We start from the raw sequence: 18,776 nt of genomic DNA, 5'->3' as shown, positions 1-18,776 counted from the left end.
TCTCCAAGCTAAAGAGTCCCAAGCGTTTCAACCTTTCTTCATAGGGAAAGTGTTCCAAACCTTTAATCATTCTAGTTGCCATTTTCTGCACTTTTTCCAATGCTATAATATCCTTTTTAGCATCATCAGATGTTTGAGAACTGCAAGACAGACGGACAGAAGGAAAACAGATGGGGAGTTGGAAAGAAAGCAATTTTAAATGCATTTTCCAAGCTGCTGGCTTGGCAAAGTTATTTTAAGAGGCACATGCCTTCTCCAAGCCGGCTGGTAGGGGCTTTGAGAGGCACACAATATGTCCGCGAGAGCCATACATGGCTCCCAAGCTGCAGTTTGGCCACCCCTGATCTAGAGTGATACTTCATTTGGAATTCCATGTGCAGTTCTGGTCACCATATCTCCGAAAGCATATGGCAGAACTGGAGAAAGGCCTCCACCTCTACGGCCTATTGCTGGACTGCTAGAAGAACTGGTTGGCCATTCTGTGAGACAGAATGCTGGACTAGATGGACCACTGGTCTGATGTTACGTTTCCTTGGTCCCCCAGGACTTAAAGAGGCGGGCAGCATTTCATGGAAAATTAGAATGTTCCATCTTACTTGTCTTCCTTAGTACAACCAACTATGAGATCTCTGCTATTTGTCTTCTTGGTAAGAAACCTTCAAGGACAAGCTCAGAATACAGTGCTTCACAGATTCACAGTACAGCTGAGGTTGGGAAAACTCTGACTTCTATTTCTTCACAGTGCAATCCTACGCATTTACTCCCCCTCTAGGCCCACTAACTTCAGACTTATTAGCAGAATTATGACTCTGTTCAGAATTGCACTGTTGGAGATACAAGGTCTAGATGAAGGGCGTTTGCAGTGCAATCCTAAGAGCACTTTCCTGGGAGTAAGCCCCACTGAACAGACTGTAGTGGAATTCAGAGTAGACCTGCCTCAGTTTACTCTCTCTGTGTCCGACTGCACGTTATTGCTTTGCAGGGCTATTTTTGTAGGAACTCATATGCATGTTAGGCCACACCCCTGATGTCACCATTGTTTCACAAGGGGCTTTTTTGTAGAAAAAAAGCCCAGCAGGAACTCATTTGCATATTAGGCCACACCTCCTGACACCAAGCCAGCCGGAACTGCATTCCTGCTCAAAAAAAGCCCTGTTGCTTTGCAAGCAATATGCCAGGGGCAGCCAAACTATGGCTCTGGAGCTACATGAGGCTCTTTCACACATATTGTGCGGCTCTCAAAGCTGTCAGTTCGCCTGGAGAAGGCATTTGTTTCTTTAAATTGCTTCTCCAAGCCAAGCAGCTGGTGGCTTGGAGAACGCATTTAAAGTTAAATATGTTTTCTTTCCACCTCCCCCCCCCAATCTATTAGCCTTCCTTCCTTGCAGCTCTCAGACATCTGACGTTCATGTCTTGCGGCTATCGAACATCTGACATTTATTCTATGTGGCTCTTACGTTAAGCAAGTCTGGCCACACCAGCAACACACGTCTGTCTCTGACTGAACTGCAGAAGAAATCAGAGGGAAAGATTTCAATAATGCCACTGCTCTGAGTTGGGTAAACAATGATGGCCCTTTAACCGAAAGCGCATGATTCACTGGTGAAAGCATGTGATGAACCTGCTCATTAGAGTTTTATCTGTTGCAAAAGGAATTTGGCAATGTTATTGGTTTCTTCAACGTTCTCCTGATAAGACCAGAAGCTTAGCTGAAACGCGGAGGGCAAGAGGTGGGAAATCAACTTCACCAGTTCTCTCTCTCACCCCCCCATTCTGAAGCAGTCCCGAAAGTTGCAAGTCGAACTTCCTCCTGCTGCCAGGCAATTAAAGGGCAAAGAGGTTTGACCTCTCCAATAGTCATTTCACCCATTCATTTCTCTTGAACATTCCAATTAAAAGAACCGCAAAGCATGCATGAGATCCCTGCGTGTTTGCCCAACATGTCCGTCAAGCGCACGGGCACCCAAACTCAGTGCTTACAGCTTCACAATGAACGATGTCTGGCGAGGAACGTGATGTTGCATAGAGACCGTTATATACTGCGATTAGGAATGCTGCAAAAATTCTACATATTGCTAGTGCAGCTTTTGCTGCTATAATGAACCCGGTTTACGCCTCTTGCATATGCATTTTTTTTGTAAAGACAAAAATTAAGAATTTGCGACGCTTTTAATCTAAAAAAAAACACTTCCATGACTCTGCATGCTAACTCACTGCCCACTTTCTCTATATTTAGGATTGCTTGCCGTTCCATACTTTTGTCCGATGAAATGTGCTTCTAGCCCAAGAAAGCTTCCATTCTGAATAAAACTTGATCGGTATAAAGGTGCCACTTGACTCTTGCTTTGTTCTACTGCTTCAGACCAACACCTGGATCTAACCAAGCGGGCAGCCGTGTTGGTGTGAAGCAGTTGAACAAAACAGGAGTCAAGTTTGCACCTTTAAGACCAACCAATTTTTATTTAGAACATAAGCTTTGGTGTGGTCTTAAGCACACTTCATCAGACGAGGAATCCAGCACAGTGAGCAAAGCCATACATAGCTGAGCAGAACCATACATAGCTGGTAGGCAGTGGCCCAGAATGCAACATGGTACAGATATAAGAACCAATGACATTGGTTCTTAAATCTGTACCATGTTGCATTCTGGGCCACTGCCTACCATAGAATCATAGAGTTGGAAGGGACCTCTAGGGTCATCTAGTCCAACCCCTTGCACAATGCAGGAAACTCGCACTCTCCTCAGCTATGTATGGCTTTGCTCACTGTGCTGGATTCCTCGTCTGATTAAATGTGCTTGAGAGCACACGAAAGCTTACGTGCTAAATAAAAGCTGGTTGGTCTTAAAGGTACCACTTGACTCCTGCTTTGTTCACCAGGATCTAAGTCCCGGTTAGTGGCAGGGCTGGTTTTCTGGGGAAGAAAACCTCAGGCGCAAGGCAAGCGCGTGCAGATTCAAGCTTTCCCAGCGGACCCTAAAAACTCCCCCAAGTCATCAGAGGCGCGTTGCATAAGGCGCTACAAACGCCATGAGCCCACGTCGGGACGCAAAGCCAGCGGCGATGTAAGGCTGGGGCCGAACCCAGCCATGACGATCTAAGAGCTCCATAGGAAATGTGCAAAATGCAAACGTTTCTCTGCAAAAGCGCCGGAGAGCTTAAAACAGGCCGAGCCCCCAAGCGAGCCCGGGGGAAGATCTTCCCGATTTGCAAGGCGCTTCCCAAGGAGACGCCGCCGCTGACTTCCCGCACATACCTGCCATGTGCCCAGTCCGAAGATGGGCATTTTCGCCTCGGTGCTGAGCTGCACGTACGCCGCCATGCCCAAGTTCGGCTGCCCTCTGGAAGCAAACTCAGCCCGCCGGCTTGCCTGGCTCCTCCCCGGGTAGGCAGGCGCCGCTCTGGTTGGTTGCAGGAGAAGGGAAAGCAGCGGCCTTGACAAGTGGGGGCGGGTACTCGTGTTGGGCAAGCCTGCCTAGGTTAGAGGCTTGTCCCCACGACCTGCCTCCCCGCGCCGCGTGTTCTGGATTGCTCAAAGCTGTGATTGCAGAAATGGATTGCAGAAAAGCGCTATATAGAATAAAGTTCGGATCCCACTTTAGCACCCACCAGGTTTAATTCTGGGTATAAGCCAGACTTGCTTAATGTAAGAGCCAGATAGAATAAACGTCAGATGTTTAAGAGCTGCCAAGACAGGAAGGAAGGAAGGCAAAGAGATGTGGAGGGAGATGTGAGAAGAAAGCAACTTTAATGTTCAACGCATTCTCCAAGCTGGCCATCAGGGTGGTGGGGGCTTTGAGAGCCACAGAATATGTGTGGAAGAGCCACATGCGGCTGCCGAGCCGCAGTTTGGCCACTCCTGGTATAAGCTTTCGTGTGCATGCACACTTCTTCAGACATGTGTTAACTCTCAAAAAGTGGATCCACCCGTTCATAAAAGGGGCTTTATTGGAGTCCTCTCCAGGGCTTTGTTTTATAGAAAAAAAACCAGGCAGGGACTCATTTGCATATTAGACTACATCCTCTGGTATTACCATTGTTTCACACAGGGCTTTTTTGTAGAAAAAGCCCAACAGGGACTCATTTGCATATTGGGCCACACCCTCTGATGCCAACCCAGTCAGAACTGTGTTCCTGTGTGTTCCTGCTCAAAAAAAAAAAAAAAAAAAAAGCCCAACTTCTCCCCCACTTCCTGGAAGGAGTTTAGCGGCTGTCACAACAATTTCTTTGAGGCATTTAGTTTGTTATTTCCATTACTTATAATCCGTCTTGCTAGGGCTGCCAATCCCCAGGTGGGGGCAAGGGATCCCCTGGTTTGGAGGCCCTCCCCCCGCTTCAGGGTCATCAGAAAGGGGGAGAAGGGAAACATCTGCTGGGCACTCCATTATTCCCTATGGAGACCTACTCTAATAGGGAATAATGAAGGCCCATGGGTATCTGGGGTTCGGGGGGGGGGGCTGTTTTTTGAGGTTGAGGCACCAAATGTGCTACAGAGCATCTGGTACCTCTCCTCAAAACACCCAACAAGTTTCAAAAGAATTGGAGCAGGGGATCCAATTCTATGAGCACCAAAAAAAGGTGCCCCTATCCTTCATTATTTCCAATGGATGGAAGGCATTTAAAAAGTGTGCAGTCCCTTTAAATGTGATGGCCAGAACTCCCTTTGGAGTTCAGTTATGCTTGTCAAAACCTTGCTTCTGGCTCCACCTCCAATGTCCCCAGATATTTCTTGAATTGGACTTGGCAACCCTAGATTGCTCAAAGGTTGTGATTGCAGAAATGGAAGTTGGCCTAGGCCAGGGGTGGCCAAACTGCAGCTCCGGAGCTGCTTGTAGTTCTTTCACGGTAGACCTTTCATCCTGGTTCAGCCCTGTCCCCAAACTGATTTTCTACACTAGAATAACAAACCCATAAGAGTTGGTATCTAAGATTCCATGATTCAAGTGAAGAACAGGCAATTGTGTGGCTCTTAAAGCCCCACCACCCTGTCACCTGGCTAGGAGAAAGCATTTCTCTTTTTAAATCACTTCTTCAAGCCAAGCCAGTTGGTGACTTGAAGAATGTATTTAAAGTTAAAGTTGCTTTCCCCCTCCCTTCCTCCTTGTGGTTTCTGATATTCATGTGAAGAAGATGAAGAAAAAGATATTGGATTTATATCCCGCCCTCCACTCCGAAGAGTCTCAGAGCGGCTCACAATTTCCTTTACCTTCCCCCCCCCCCCACCACAACAGACACCCTGTGAGGTAGATGAAGATATTGGATTTATATCCCACCCTCCACTCCGAAGAGTCTCAGAGCGGCTCACAATCTCCTTTACCTTCCCCCCACCCCCCACAACAGACACCCTGTGAGGTAGATGAAGATATTGGATTTATATCCCACCCTCCACTCCGAAGAGTCTCAGAGCGGCTCACAATCTCCTTTACCTTTCTCCCCCACAACAGACACCCTGTGAGGTGGGTGGGGCTGAAGATGGCTCTCACAGCAGCTGCCCTTTCAAGGACAACCTCTGCCAGAGCTATGGCTGACCCAAGGCCATGCTAGCAGGTGCAAGTGGAGGAGTGGGGAATCAAACCCTCTTTTCCCAGATAAGAGTCCGCACTCTTAACCACTACACCAAACTGGCTGTAGACTGAAGAAGACAATGAAGAAGATGATGACAAAGAAGAGGAGGAGACTGGATTTATACCCTGCACTTCATTACCCTAAAGGAGTCTCAGAACAATTTATAATCTTTCCCTTCCCCTCCCCACAACAGACACCCTCTGAGGTAGGTGGGATTGAGAGAGCTCTCACAGAAACTGCTCGAGAAGAACAGTTCTGAGAGAACCTGTGGCTGACCCAAGGTCACATCAGCAGGTGCAAGTAGAGGAGTGGGGAATCAAACCTGGTTTTCCCAGATAAGAGTCCACACACTTAACCACTACACCAGGGGTAGCCAAACTAGTTTAACATAAGAGCCACATAGCATAAACATCAGATGTTTGAGAGCCACAAGACATAATCATTGGATGTTGAAGGGAAGGAAAGAAGGTATATGAGAAGAGGGAAGAAAGGGAGAGGTGGAAAGAAAGCAACTTTAAATGCATTCTGCAAGCCGCTGACTGGCTTGGAGAAGTGAATTAAAGAGAGAAATTCCTTTTCCATGCTGGCTGACGGGGCAGCGGGGGGTTCAAGAGCTACACCATATGTATGAAAGAACCACCACATGCGACTCCTGAGCCACCCCTGCTATAAGGAGCTCCAAGCTGTTCCTGCAGTTGCTGTGGGACATGCATACAGGTATCTATTTTTCCCTCCGTGGCTATTGTTTCCGTATGACTTGTGGCCAATTTGTCTGGAGTTTATACATGAATGATGAGCCACCATGATAACTAACGCCATTTGGATTTCAAAGCTGCTGCAGTTAACATCAGGCCTGCTGACGTGTGAGGAGATTAAAACTCTTGTGGGGATAGAAGGGGCTTGCAGATGGAAACTTGCTGGAAAAACTGAAGTCTTTGTTCTGTGTCAGCTGTTCTGAAGGACACAGTAGACCACAGTAACGTCTGCTAACAAAGCAGGGGGGTAGATAAGAAAACAATAGGAACTTGTGAGAAGTCTAAAGCAAGGCTGAGAAACGGTATACGATGGTCTTGTCATGGTGGTGACAAAATCATAATAGCATGCTTGAAAAGGATTTATGGCATACTATAAAAGCTAACACCATGATGATTTAGAGCAGGGGTGTCCGTACTTGCTTAAGGTAAGAGCCACATAGAATAAATGGCAGATGTTTGAGAGCTGCAAGACATGAACATCAGATGTTTGAGAGCCGCAAGGAAGGAAGGAAAAATGGAAAGAATGATGGAAAGACAGCAAATAGATGGGGAGAGGGAGCAGGGAAGAGAGGTGGAAAGAAAGCAACTTTTAACTTTAACGCATTCTCCAGACTGCTGGTTGTCTTGTCTTGGAGAAGTGATTTAAAGAGAGAAATGCCTTCTCCAAGCTGGCTGCAGGAGCAGTGGGGGCTTCAAGAGCCACACAATATGCAGCGTGAATGTGGCTCCAGAGCCACAGTTTGGCCACCCCTGACTCAGAGGAACCGCTTGGCAGTTTTGCTAGTGTTTCCTCTTTTTTAAAAAATGTTGAACGTCATGCTTTGTTTGGTCATGCCGAAAGCTCACCTGTGTGCTTTATTGGGCTGGGGCGCCCAAGAACCCATATTTGGATCACAACTCCTCCATTTTATTCTCATAACAACCATGTGAGGCAGAAGGAGAGAAAGACCAGCCAAAGATCCTCTAGTAGGTATTTACTCAATTTGAATCTACTCTGACCCTCTAACCCAGGGGTGTCAAACATGCAGTTCGGGGGCTGAATCAAGCCCCTGGAGGGCTCCTAACAGGCCCCTGAGCAACTGGTTGTGATCTGCTTCCTTCTCCCTATATCTTGTTTCCTTCTGCATAACAGCTTGCTTTGCAAGGCTTGCTCAATTGCACAGGAGCTGCAGAGCAAAACCTCTATTTTCTTCATTGGGGAGGAAGTGGGGAGGAAGAGCTTGCATTGCCAGGTTCTCTCAATTGCACAGAAGAGCCACTGAGCCAAGCCTCTCTTCCTTCTCTTGGCTGAGGCTCCCCCCCGGTCCCCTGGGGAAAGAGGGAAAGATCCAGAGCTTCTTTTGCCCAGTTCCCATGGGAGAAATACAAAGAAAGCATCTTTAAGACCAATGAGCGCTAATGTTTTAATCATGTTTTAAGCTTTTTTAAAAAATGTGTTTGTGTTCTTTATAAAATTTATATTTCTGCTACGTAATCTTAAATAGGTACACACGTGGCCCAGCCCGACATGGCCTGGCCCAACCTGACATGGCCCGGCCCAACAAGATCTCATTTATGTCAGATCTTCTCTAATAACTTCCCCTTGTTCTTCCCACCAGAGACCCCTTGATGTTCTCACTTTCTGCCATTTAATTTATAAGCAGAGTACATCATGCGGAATGCTGACCTGGATGAAGCACAAGCCAGAATTAAGATTGCCAGGAAAAACATCAACAACCTCAGATATGCAGATGACACTACTCTAATGGCAGAAAGTGAGGAGGACCTAAAGAACCTCTTGTTGAGGGTGAAAGAGGAGAGCACAAAAGTAGGTTTGAAACTCAACATCAAAAAAACTAAGATCATGGCATCTGGCACTATCACACCTTGGTAAATAGAAGGGGAAGACATGGAAATGGTGACAGACTTCACATTTCTGGGATCCAAGATCACTGCAGATGGTGACTGTAGCCATGAAATTAAAAGACGTTTGCTCCTTGGAAGGACAGCTATGGCGAACCTGAGCAGTATAATAAAAAGTAGAGACATCACCCTGCCAACAAAAGTCCGTGTAGTCAAAGCGATGGTATTCCCAGGAGTAATGTATGGCTGTTAGAGCTGGACCATAAGGAAGGCCAAGCGCAGAAGAATAGATGCTTTTGAGATATGGTGCTGGAGAAGACTTGAAAGTCCCTTGGACTGCAAGAAGATCAAATCAGTCAGTCCTAAGGGAAATCAATCCAGACTGTTCACTGGAAGGTCAGATGCTGAAGCTGAAGCTGAAATACTTTGGCCACCAAATGAGAAGGGAGCACTCCTTGGAGAAGATCCTGATGCAAGGAAAGACAGAAGGCAAAAGAAGAAGGGGATGGCAAAAGATGAGATGGCTGGACAGTGTTACTGATGTAACAAACACGAATTTGGGCAGACTTCGGAGGATGATGGAAGGCGGGAGGGCGTGGCGTGACTTTGTCCATGGGGTCGCAAAGAGTCGGACTCGACTGTGCGACTGAACAACAACAAAAAGCAATTACAAAACTTTATGAAGTATATAGCATGGACAGTGAGAAACAGAAGCCACATTAAAGCGGTCTAGACCTATTTAACTGCTTCCGCTAGCGAGGCTGAGTGAAGTCCGTGAAGGATTATTTGGGGAGCAGAGTGCTCAAGTCACACAGTGCAGCAGAGCCAATCTGGTTAGCGTGTGCTGACAAGAAACAAAGCCTCTTTATCTTTGCAAACTAATAGGGAGTCTTTATTCCGGACAGGATAGAAACAGGATTCTAATCCAGTCTAACTAGCTAGGATGGACGGAGATACAGGAAGCATATTCTGCTCTTGTGATGCCAAGATGGATAAGGCTAGCATAGTGTGAAGAGAAAGTATGAGACTGAAAGGAAGATTCCCTAAGAGTAGCAATCTACACGTCAAAGCAATAGCATCAGAGCAGTAGAAGGGAAAGATGATCAGGTTGTCACATCAGCAGGGGCCCAAGGAGTGCCTCTACTGGCTGCCACCATTCTGGTAAGGGTTTGCCTGGGAGGGCCCAACTCCGGAAGTGACGTATCATGGCAGGCATGTTGTGTGAGGATGCTCTGGCAATTTCTCTTAATTGCTAGAGCAGAGGTGTTGAATGCATTTGTTATGAGGGCAGGATTTGACATAAATGGGACCTTGCTGGGCCAGGCCATGTTGGACTGGGCCATGTGTGTACCTATTTAAAATTAGGTTGCAGAGAGATAAACTTTATAAAGGATGCAGACAAAAACAGCTGAAGATTAAAAAAAAAACCCTTAAAATAAAACATACTTAAAACATTATCACTTGTTGGTCTTAAAGGTGCTTTCCTTGTATTTCTCCCATGGAATCCAGGGAACTGGGCAAAGGAAACTCTGGCTCTTTCCTTCATTCCCCAGAGGATGATGAGGGGAGGAGCCTCAGCCAATAGAAGGAAGAGTGGCTTGGCTCAGTAGCTCTGCTGTGTGATTGAGGGAGCCCGGCAAAGCAAGTTCTCCCTCCTCACTTTTTCAAGGGAGGAGCCTCAGTCAATGCAGAAAATAGGGGTTTTGCTCTGTAGCTACTATGTGATTGAGCAGCACTGCAAAGTAAGCTCTTATGCAGAAGGAAGCTATAGAGAGGGACAAGGAAGCAGGCCTGATAAGAGCCCTCCAGGGGCCTGATTCAGCCCCCTGACTGCGTGTTTGACACCCCTGTGCTAGAGTGTCCCCGCTCACCGTGTCCAGTGTGATACCTCACTACTGGGTGATGTCATTGCTAGGGTTGCCAAGTCCAATTCAAGAAATATCTGGGCACTTTAGGGGTGGAGCCAGGAGCAAGGTTGTGACAAGCATAATTGAACTCCAAAGGGAGTTACGGCCATCACATTTAAAAGGACAGCACACCTTTTAAATGCCTTCTCTCAATTGGAAATAATGGATAGGGACATTATTTTGGGGCTCATAGAATTGGACCCCCCAGTCATCACGCCAAGGACATTGCACGGAGACATTCTAGGACTCACGCTAAAACTCTCTAGTGCCATAGAGTTTTACTGCAATTCCTAGAGAGTTGCACCAGAAACAATCTAGGAATCGTGATAAAACTCTATGGTACCATAGAGTTTTTAGTGAGAGTCCTAGAGTGTCCCCATGTGATGTCCCCTGCACGATGATGTCACTTCTGGGCGACATCATCGTGATGACAATGTGCGACTACAGGGCTCTTCGGAGGTGGGGATCCCCCCCAGAGGCCTGCTCCCTGCCAGTGGGTTGGGGGCCTCCCAGGTAGGGGATCCCCCACCCCTAGTGGAAGTTGGGCAGCCCTAGCTTCCTGGCTACAGCTGTGAAGCTTGTGAAAAGATGCTTGGGAACAAGCCACACTGCAGCACATACAGCCAATTCTGTGTGTGTCTCCTCAAGAGAAAAATCCGCCCCCACCCCAGGCCAAATGGTGTTTACTCCCCAGTCTGTCTGCTTGTGACTGCTGCCCAGGATCACAGCAGCAATCCTTCCCCAAACCGTGAAGTGCAAAGCATTATGGCGGATTATCTGGTGCTAAGCAATTACAAAACTTAATTAAGTATATAGCATGGAGAGTGAGAAACAGAAGCCACATTATAGACCTATTTAACTAGACCTGTTCAAAATGTCTGTTTTTTTCCCCTTTAAGACCCCATTCATTTCATTTAGGACATAGGCTTTTAGACAAAATAATATGACAAGAATTGAAATACATGAGAAAAAGGAACATTCAGCACCTTAGGGGGAGAAAGAAAAGTAACAAAACCACAGAATCACTGCATATTTAATTAGGCAGTGAATTAATGGCAGTAGCTGCATCTTTTAAAGACCCAATTTACTCGTCTCGGGTGTCACAAGTCTGGCCCACCCCACAAGCTATTTCCACGGTGTCAAGCACTGATATTTTCCAATAACCAGTCTTTTGTTATTGAATCAAAAGTTGCTTTATTGTAGAAACTCCATAGCTTTGCCAAGGACAGAATCCTTGGAAGTAATGACGCATACAGAATCACAAGGGGAGGGATGTTGGCTCAGAGGTAGAGCATCTGCTTGGTAAGCAGAAGGACCCAGGTTCAATCCCTGGCATCTCCAAAAAAGGGTCCAGGCAAATGGATGTGAAAAAGCTCAGCTTGAGACCCTGGAGAGCCACTGCCAGTCTGAGTAGACAATACTGACTTTGATGGACTAAGGGTCTGATTCAGTATAAGGCAGCTTCATATGTTCATATGTACAATGTTACTTTATAGGATAGCTTCAAAGGATAACATACAGATGCAATTTGAGTCACGGGTTCAAAGGTTACTACAAAGTATCTCTTTTATTACTAAGGAATGTAAGTTAATAGAAACATCTCCCTTTTCTGCTAGTAGATAAGACCTGTCTGTGTGAATCTGGGGGAGAGGCACATTGCACTGTTACCAGCCAGACTAACCTAAACATCCTTGAGCCAGATGGATTTATTATTGCCCTTAGGTTGTAAAAGAGGGGGGGGGGAGCAGGAGAGCTTGGTATCCTGTTCTTTGTCTGAGGAACCATAAGGATACTCAGAAATATGCACACACGGAAACAATCTTCATGTGAATTTCATCACAACACTACAAAGAGCTGTGGTGAAAATCATCACCAGTACACATGATGAGAAGCTGCATGTGGAGAGCCAGCATTCCTCTCCTCATACCAGTGGCTAGCGGCAATAGAGAGGGGCCCATCTCACAGGGTGTCTGTTGTGGAGGGAGAAGATATAGGAGACTGTAAGCCGCTCTGAGTCTCTGATTCAGGGAGAAGGGCGGGGTATAAAGCTATGGTCTTCTTCTTCTTCTGTCCTTGGAAGGGGAGCTGCTGTGAGAGGCCTCTCAGCCCCACCCACCTCTCAGGGTGTCTGTTGTGAGGGGAGAAGATATAGGAAATTGTGAGCCACTCTGAGTCTCTGATTCAGAGAGAAGGGCGGGGTATAAATCTGTGGTCTTCTTCTAATGTCCTTGAAAGGACAGCTGCTGTGAGAGCCCTCTCAGTCCCACCCACCTCACAGGGTGTCTGTTGTGGGGGGAGAAGATATAGGAGACTGTAAGCTGCTCTGAGTCTCTGATTCAGAGAGAAGGGTGGGGTATAAATCTACTGTCTTCTTCTTCTTCTTCTGCCTTGAAAGGGCAGCTGCTGTGAGAGCCCTCTCAGTCCCACCCACCTCACAGGGTGTCTGTTGTTGGGGGAGGGAGGTAAAGGAGATTGTGAACCGCTCTGAGACTCTTCGGAGTGGAGGGCGGGATATAAATCCAATATCTTTATCTACCTCAAAGGGTGTCTGTTGTGGGGGTGGGGAAGGTAAAGGAGATTGTGAGCCGCTCTGAGACTCTGATTCAGGGAGAGGGGCGGGGTATAAATCTGCAGTCTTCTTCTTCTTCATCCTCTGCTTCTGGGCCTCTTAGTGTCTGGTTGGCTACTCAGGAAAACAAAGTCCTGCCATCGATAAAGGGGTCATTATGTAGAAAAAGAGGTGCTGGAGCTCTTTAGCACAACTCATTTGCCTATGCCACACATCCCTGGAAGGTATATTAAAACGGAAGATTGGTGTCACTTACCGTGAATCTTCCTTCTCGGTGGACTGGCAGTGGGTCGGTCCAACTACTGGGTATAGGCTCCTCCTCCTCATTACAGGGTCGGGTTCTTCAAACGATCCGGAGGGGGAGTGGCCTATGCCTCCCAGGACCCACCAGGTGTATCCAAGCCGCATCCCCCTAATAATAAAAACTTCCACCACCTCCCCATTCACGTACAGAGACGAAGAAATGAGGAGACCAGTTTATTACGTTTCAACACACCACAGAAAATGGTAGATTGCTAACAATCAATATCAAACAGAGAAAAGGTAATATTCTCTAAGAGAGGAAACAGAATCGCTCCAGAATCCATCTCCAAAACCCAGGAAGCCGCTCAACCTCTAACGGGCGGGCCGGACCGACCCACTGCCAGTCCACCGAGAAGGAAGCTTCACGGTAAGTGACACCAATCTTCCGTTCTCCGGTGGTCTGGACAGTGGGTCGGTCCGACTACTGGGACGTAACAAAGCTGAACATCCCCGGGCCGGACCGGCTTCCCTGTTTAGAGCGCATGCTGCAGCACACGCCTCCCAAAGGCCGCCTCTGCTGAAGCCCATTTATCCACCCTATAGTGCCTGGTAAAGGTATGCACCGATTTCCAAGTCGCTGCCTTACACACGGCTTCTAAGGACGGAAAAGACCGATACACAGCTAACGTCGCAGCACCCCTTAGAGAATGGGCCGTGATCCCATCTGGAGGGATTTGACCTCAGGCCTTGTAGGCCAGAACAATACATTCCCGTTAGGGTTGCCAAGTCCAATTAAAGAAAAATCTGGGGACTTTGGGGGCGGAGCCAGGAGACTTTGGGGGTGGAGCCAGGAGACACTGGGGGTGGAGCCAGGAACAAGGGTGTGACAAGCATAATTGAACTCCAAGGGAGTTCTGGCCATCACATTTAAAGGGACAGCTCACCTTTTTAAATGCCTTTCTTCCATAGGAAATAATTAAGGATAGGGGCACCATCTTTTGGGGCTCATAGAATTGGACCCTCTGGTCCAATCGTTTTGAAACTTGGGGGGTATTTTGGGGAGAGGCACTAGATGCTATACTAAAAATCTGGTGCCTCTACCTCAAAAAATAGCCCCCCCAGAGCTCCCAATACCCACGGATCAATTCCCTATTATTCCCTATGGGAATCATTCTCCATAGGGAATAATAGAGTGCCCAGTAGACATTTCCCTCCCCCCCACGCTTTCTAAAGGGAGGGGGGAGGGCCTCCATACCAGGGAATCCCCCTCCCTGCCCCTCCCTCTCTCACACACACACACACACAAATACTTACTTGGTCTTCTTCCGGAGAACTGTGCCTGCTGTGAAAACGAAAGCAAAGAAGAGAGGGGCCGTTCTCCGAAGCCCTTCCTGTTTCCTCCTTCCTGCCCAGCCTTAAAGGGACAGGGATTTTACAAACTGCTCAGGAGCTCTACAACAGGAGCTCTATAGGTATGTTCTCCCCCCCCTCCACCCTCCCACCCCCCCGCTTCTCAATTTTTGAAGACCGGGAGATTAAGCTGGGAACCCAGAAGTCTCCCGCTAAAGCGGGGGGATTGGGAACCCTAATTCCCGTAGCCACCTGCTAAGGGAGGAAGTGGAGACCTGTCATCCCTGTGACTTCTTGCTGAAGGAAACAAACAAGGCATCAGACTTTCTCCAGTCTTTTGTGCGATCAATATAAAAACTAAGTGCCCTCTTAACATCTAGACAGTGCAGCTCCCTTTCCTTGGGAGACTGAGGGTTGGGACAAAAATTCGGAAGAACCAACTCCTGGGACCTATGAAAAACAGAATTAACTTTAGGAATGAAAGATGGGTCTGGTCTCAGTACCACCTTTTAATTATGAAAAACACAAAGCTCCTTGTCAACCGACAGGGCCCTTAATTCAGACACTCTCTGTGCCGTAGTGATACCCACTAGAAAAATTGTTTTGAGGGTCAGTTCCTTCAGCCCACAAGAAGCCATAGGCTCGAAGGGACGCCCACACAAGGCATTCAGTACTACGTTCAACTTCCACGAAGGGAACCTGTGTACTTGTGGAGGCTTAAGGAGAGCAGCACCCCTTAAGAACCGTTTAATGTGTGGATGCGCTGACAAGGGTTTACGCCCCCGCACCCCTTGGACAGACAATATGGCCGCCACCTGACACCGTAACGTGCTAGTGGAAAGCCCCTTATCTGCCCCTTTCTGAAGAAAACCAAGAATACCTTTAACCTTTACCTTCATCGGGTCCCACCCCCGCAGAGTAAACCATGAAGAAAAAACCTTCCAGGTAGTATTATATATTATATTAGTGGAACATTTACGTGATGCCAACATAGTGTCCACCACTCTGGTGTTATAACCTAGCTCCCTGAGCTGCAACCGCTCAACCTCCAAACTGTCAATTGTAACAGATCTGGTTGAGGGTGGGACATGTTGCCCTGTGTCAGAAGGTCGTCCCTCCCCGGCAGCCACCAAGGAGGCTGAATTGATAACCTCAGAAGCTCCTGGAACCACGACCGTCTCGGCCAGAAGGGGGCCACCAACACCATCTCCGCCCTTAGTTCCACCACCCTCTGTAACACCCTGGGTAACAGAGGAAGGGGCGGAAAGGCATACAATAGTCCCGTCGGCCATGTGGCGCTGAGGGCATCGGTTCCTTCTGCTCTTATGTCTCTGACTTTGGCAAAGAACCTGTCCACTTGACAATTTTCCGCCGTGGCAAACAAGTCCACCGACACTGGGCCGTACCTGTCCACTATTAGACTGAAGGTGTCCCTGTGCAACATCCATTCCGTTTGGTCCAGCCAGCGTCTGCTGAGCCAATCCGCTAATAGATTGTCCTTCCCTGGAACATGCACCGCTTTGATCGACAGGAGATTGACTTCGGCCCACTCGAAGAGCAACTTCGCCTCGGCATGAAGAGATTTCACCTTGGTTCCTCCCTGCCGATTTACGTATGCTTTGGCTGTCGAGTTGTCCGTTTTTACCAGGACATGGCGACCCCTCAGGGCTGCCTGTAAACCCTGCAATCCTAGCCGAATCGCTCTGAGCTCCAGGAAATTTATACTGCGCTTCATCTCGTGGGGCTCCCATTGACCCTGGATCATTTGATCCTGTGAGTGAGCCCCCCAACCCCATAGACTGGCATCTGTGGTCATACAAACCCTCTGGGGCTCGCGTAGCGGGTGACCTGGAAGAAAATGACCCGGGTCCAGCCACCACTTCAACTGGGTTTTCACCTCTGGCGGTAATGTCACCAGTTTGGGAATTTTGTTCTCTATAACCTCCTGGAACGGGCGGAGGAAAAACTGCAGGGGGCGAGTGTGGAACCTGGCCCAGGAAAGTAAATCCTGAAAGGAGACCATCATCCCTAACAGCTGCGCTAACATCATAACCGACACCCTGCGTCGCTGTAGCACCCCTTGTAATAGGAGACAGAACTTATCCCGTCTCTCCAGGGTTATGAAGACTCTTTCTAAGGTTGTATCTATCTCCACCCCCAGGTGCACTAGTCTCTGAGAGGGAAGAAGATTGCTCTTCTCCAGGTTCACCACGAAGCCGTGACAGCGCAACATGGTCACTGTTCGATGAATGCCCTCCAGGCAATGTTGGTGTGACCCCGCCTTCACCAAAATGTCGTCCAGGTAAGGGAACAGGGCCACGCCCTGTAGTCTCAGCTCCGCCACCAGGGTCACCAGAACTTTGGTAAACACCCGGGGCGAAGACTTCAGGCCGAACAGTAAGGCCCGATACTGGAAATGTTTCCCCGCGTAGGAGAAATGCAGAAACTTTCTGTGTGATTCCCGAATGGGAACGTGTAAGTAGGCCTCTGATAGAGCTAAGGAAGCCAGAAAATCCTGAGGCTGAATGGCTAACAACACTGACCGAAGGGTCTCCATTTTGAAATGCTTTGTTAAAACGAACTTGTTGAGCCATTTCAGATCCAGGATGGTTCTGAACTTCCCGTTCTTTTTTGGAACTAGAAATATTACTGAATAAACCCCCAAACCCCGTTGGGGCATTGGGATGGGCTCCACTGCCCCTATATCCACCAAGTGTTGAATGGCCGTTGCTTTGTGAGCAATCAAATCTCGTTTTCGCGGAACCCAATGAAAGTGGTTGGGAGGGGGGGAGTGGAAATCTATGGCATAACTCTGTTCCACTACCTCTAGAACCCATTTGTCTTGAATTGACTGGTTCCAGGTGCCTGCAAACAAGGAGAGGCGACCCCCTATTTTTCCTGCCATCTGGCGAGGGGCATAGTCATTGGGATCCCCCTTTTTTGGAAGAGGGTTTGGAACTCTGGTCTGACTTCCCAGAATAATAGGGTTTGGAATCACGTCCTTTCTGTTGCCACTTTCCTCTGAAGGAACGAAAAGGACCTGATCTGGATGGCTTTTTGGAGTCTCGAAAGGAAGGAAAGGACTTCCTCTGTTTTGTTTCTTTACCCTTGGAGGGTAGAACTTTCTTTTTATCCTTGTTTTCAATGAGATACCTATCTAGGCCCTCCCCGAACAACAAGGTTCCTTTAAATGGTACTGCTGCAACCCTAGCCTGGGCTGCAGTATCGGCCTCTCAATTACGCAGCCAAATGTTGTGTCTAGCCGCCACGCCACATGCCATGGCTCTGGCCGCTAGTTGCATGGTGTCCAATGAACTATCTGCCACAAAGGCAGCAGATAAGGCAATCTTTTTGAGCTCATCCTTGAACTCCTTGGGAGCTCCGCTATCCGCTGCTGCTAAATTATTGGACCACGTGCACATTGCTCTAGCGAACAATGAGGACGTTGTGGCTGCTTTAATAGCCCATGCTGTTGCTTCAAATTCCTTGCGTAAAGCCTGCTCAATCCTCCTATCACATGGATCCCTGGGTAAACCATCTGCATCCATGGGTAGGACCAAATTGGAGATCAGGCTAGTCACAGAGTCATCCACCGTTGGCAATTTTAGCCTCTTAGTGGCCTGTGGAATAAGGGAATAGAGTTTGGAGATGACCTGTTGGTTGGCCTTAGGTTTAGCCGGCCATTCCCACTCAGCCTTAACCAGAGCAAAAAAGGCCGCCGGTAAGGGGACCCCCGTCTGAGCACTACTCAGTTTTGGCATCATTTCCCCTGAGCCTGTGGGAAGGTCAGGATCCAGCTCCTCATTTTCCTTAGGTGTAGCCACAAAATTAAGGGTCCTCAAAACCTTGGGGAGCAACTTGGAGTAGTATTCAAGGGGAAAAAGCCTAGACTGCACAGTGTCAGGTTGTTCCTCCTCATCTGAAAGCTCGCCTTCCTCCTTATCAGACTGCTGATCAGAGTCCTCCGACTCTTCGGCCGAACTTAGGAGAGGGGAATCCAAACCTAGGTGAGCCTTGCCCTTAGATCGTCCCAGAGTGTCACTAGGGCTGGGGTCTCTGCCCCTTTTCCTTCCCTCTTGCCTCTTTTGCTTCGTCAAAGAAGAAGAAGGGGAGTCCAGCCGCTGACTGAGGTCCTGCCCCAACTCTTTCAACATTTCTCTTTTAAGCCATTGCAGCAAGTTTGTCTTGGCATCCTCCCCTGTAAGGTCGGGATTCTGAGCCTCTTGTTGAGGGGTCAGGGTTCCTGATAGCAGAGGCAAGTCGAATTCGCTTGGGGAGTTGCTTTGGGAACTAGCCGCCATTTTGATGTACTCCAAATCCCTATAAGGGAAGTGAGAGGAAAGGCAGTAGCAAAAAGGGCGGGAAAAACTCAAAATGGAGGGCAGCAGTATAACTTCGCCCTTCAGCAGGTCTTTCAGCGTCTTACAGGTAAAAAACCCCTTAGAAATGCCTTTTCCCAAGGTCTCCCCCTCTGCCATGCATGAAATGCTAGGCAGTTCAGGGTCCAGACATGCGGTCAACTTGCAAGCGAAAGGACCCTTCCCAG

The 18,776-nt window shown here is 48.1% G+C and overlaps 1 protein-coding gene across 3 annotated transcripts in view; it reads right to left on the bottom strand.

The window, feature by feature from the left end:
• LOC132576579 (1,5-anhydro-D-fructose reductase-like) overlaps window positions 1-18,776 on the bottom strand; it is a 71,934-nt gene that overhangs the window by 22,355 nt on the left and 30,803 nt on the right. Inside the window, exon 1 of one of the 3 annotated variants that reach the window (XM_060245889.1) lies at window positions 3,256-3,353. The exons of the other annotated variants lie outside the window; for them this stretch is intronic. Coding sequence (XP_060101872.1) covers window positions 3,256-3,321 — 66 coding nt within the window. The 5' untranslated portion in view covers window positions 3,322-3,353. Of the gene's footprint in view, window positions 1-3,255; window positions 3,354-18,776 lie in introns of those variants that run through there. 3 annotated transcript variants of the gene reach the window in all.

Source organism: Heteronotia binoei, chromosome 8, assembly GCF_032191835.1.
Source record: "Heteronotia binoei isolate CCM8104 ecotype False Entrance Well chromosome 8, APGP_CSIRO_Hbin_v1, whole genome shotgun sequence".
Taxonomy (NCBI): Eukaryota; Metazoa; Chordata; class Lepidosauria; order Squamata; family Gekkonidae; genus Heteronotia; species Heteronotia binoei.
This window is presented reverse-complemented; position numbering and strand designations above follow the sequence as displayed.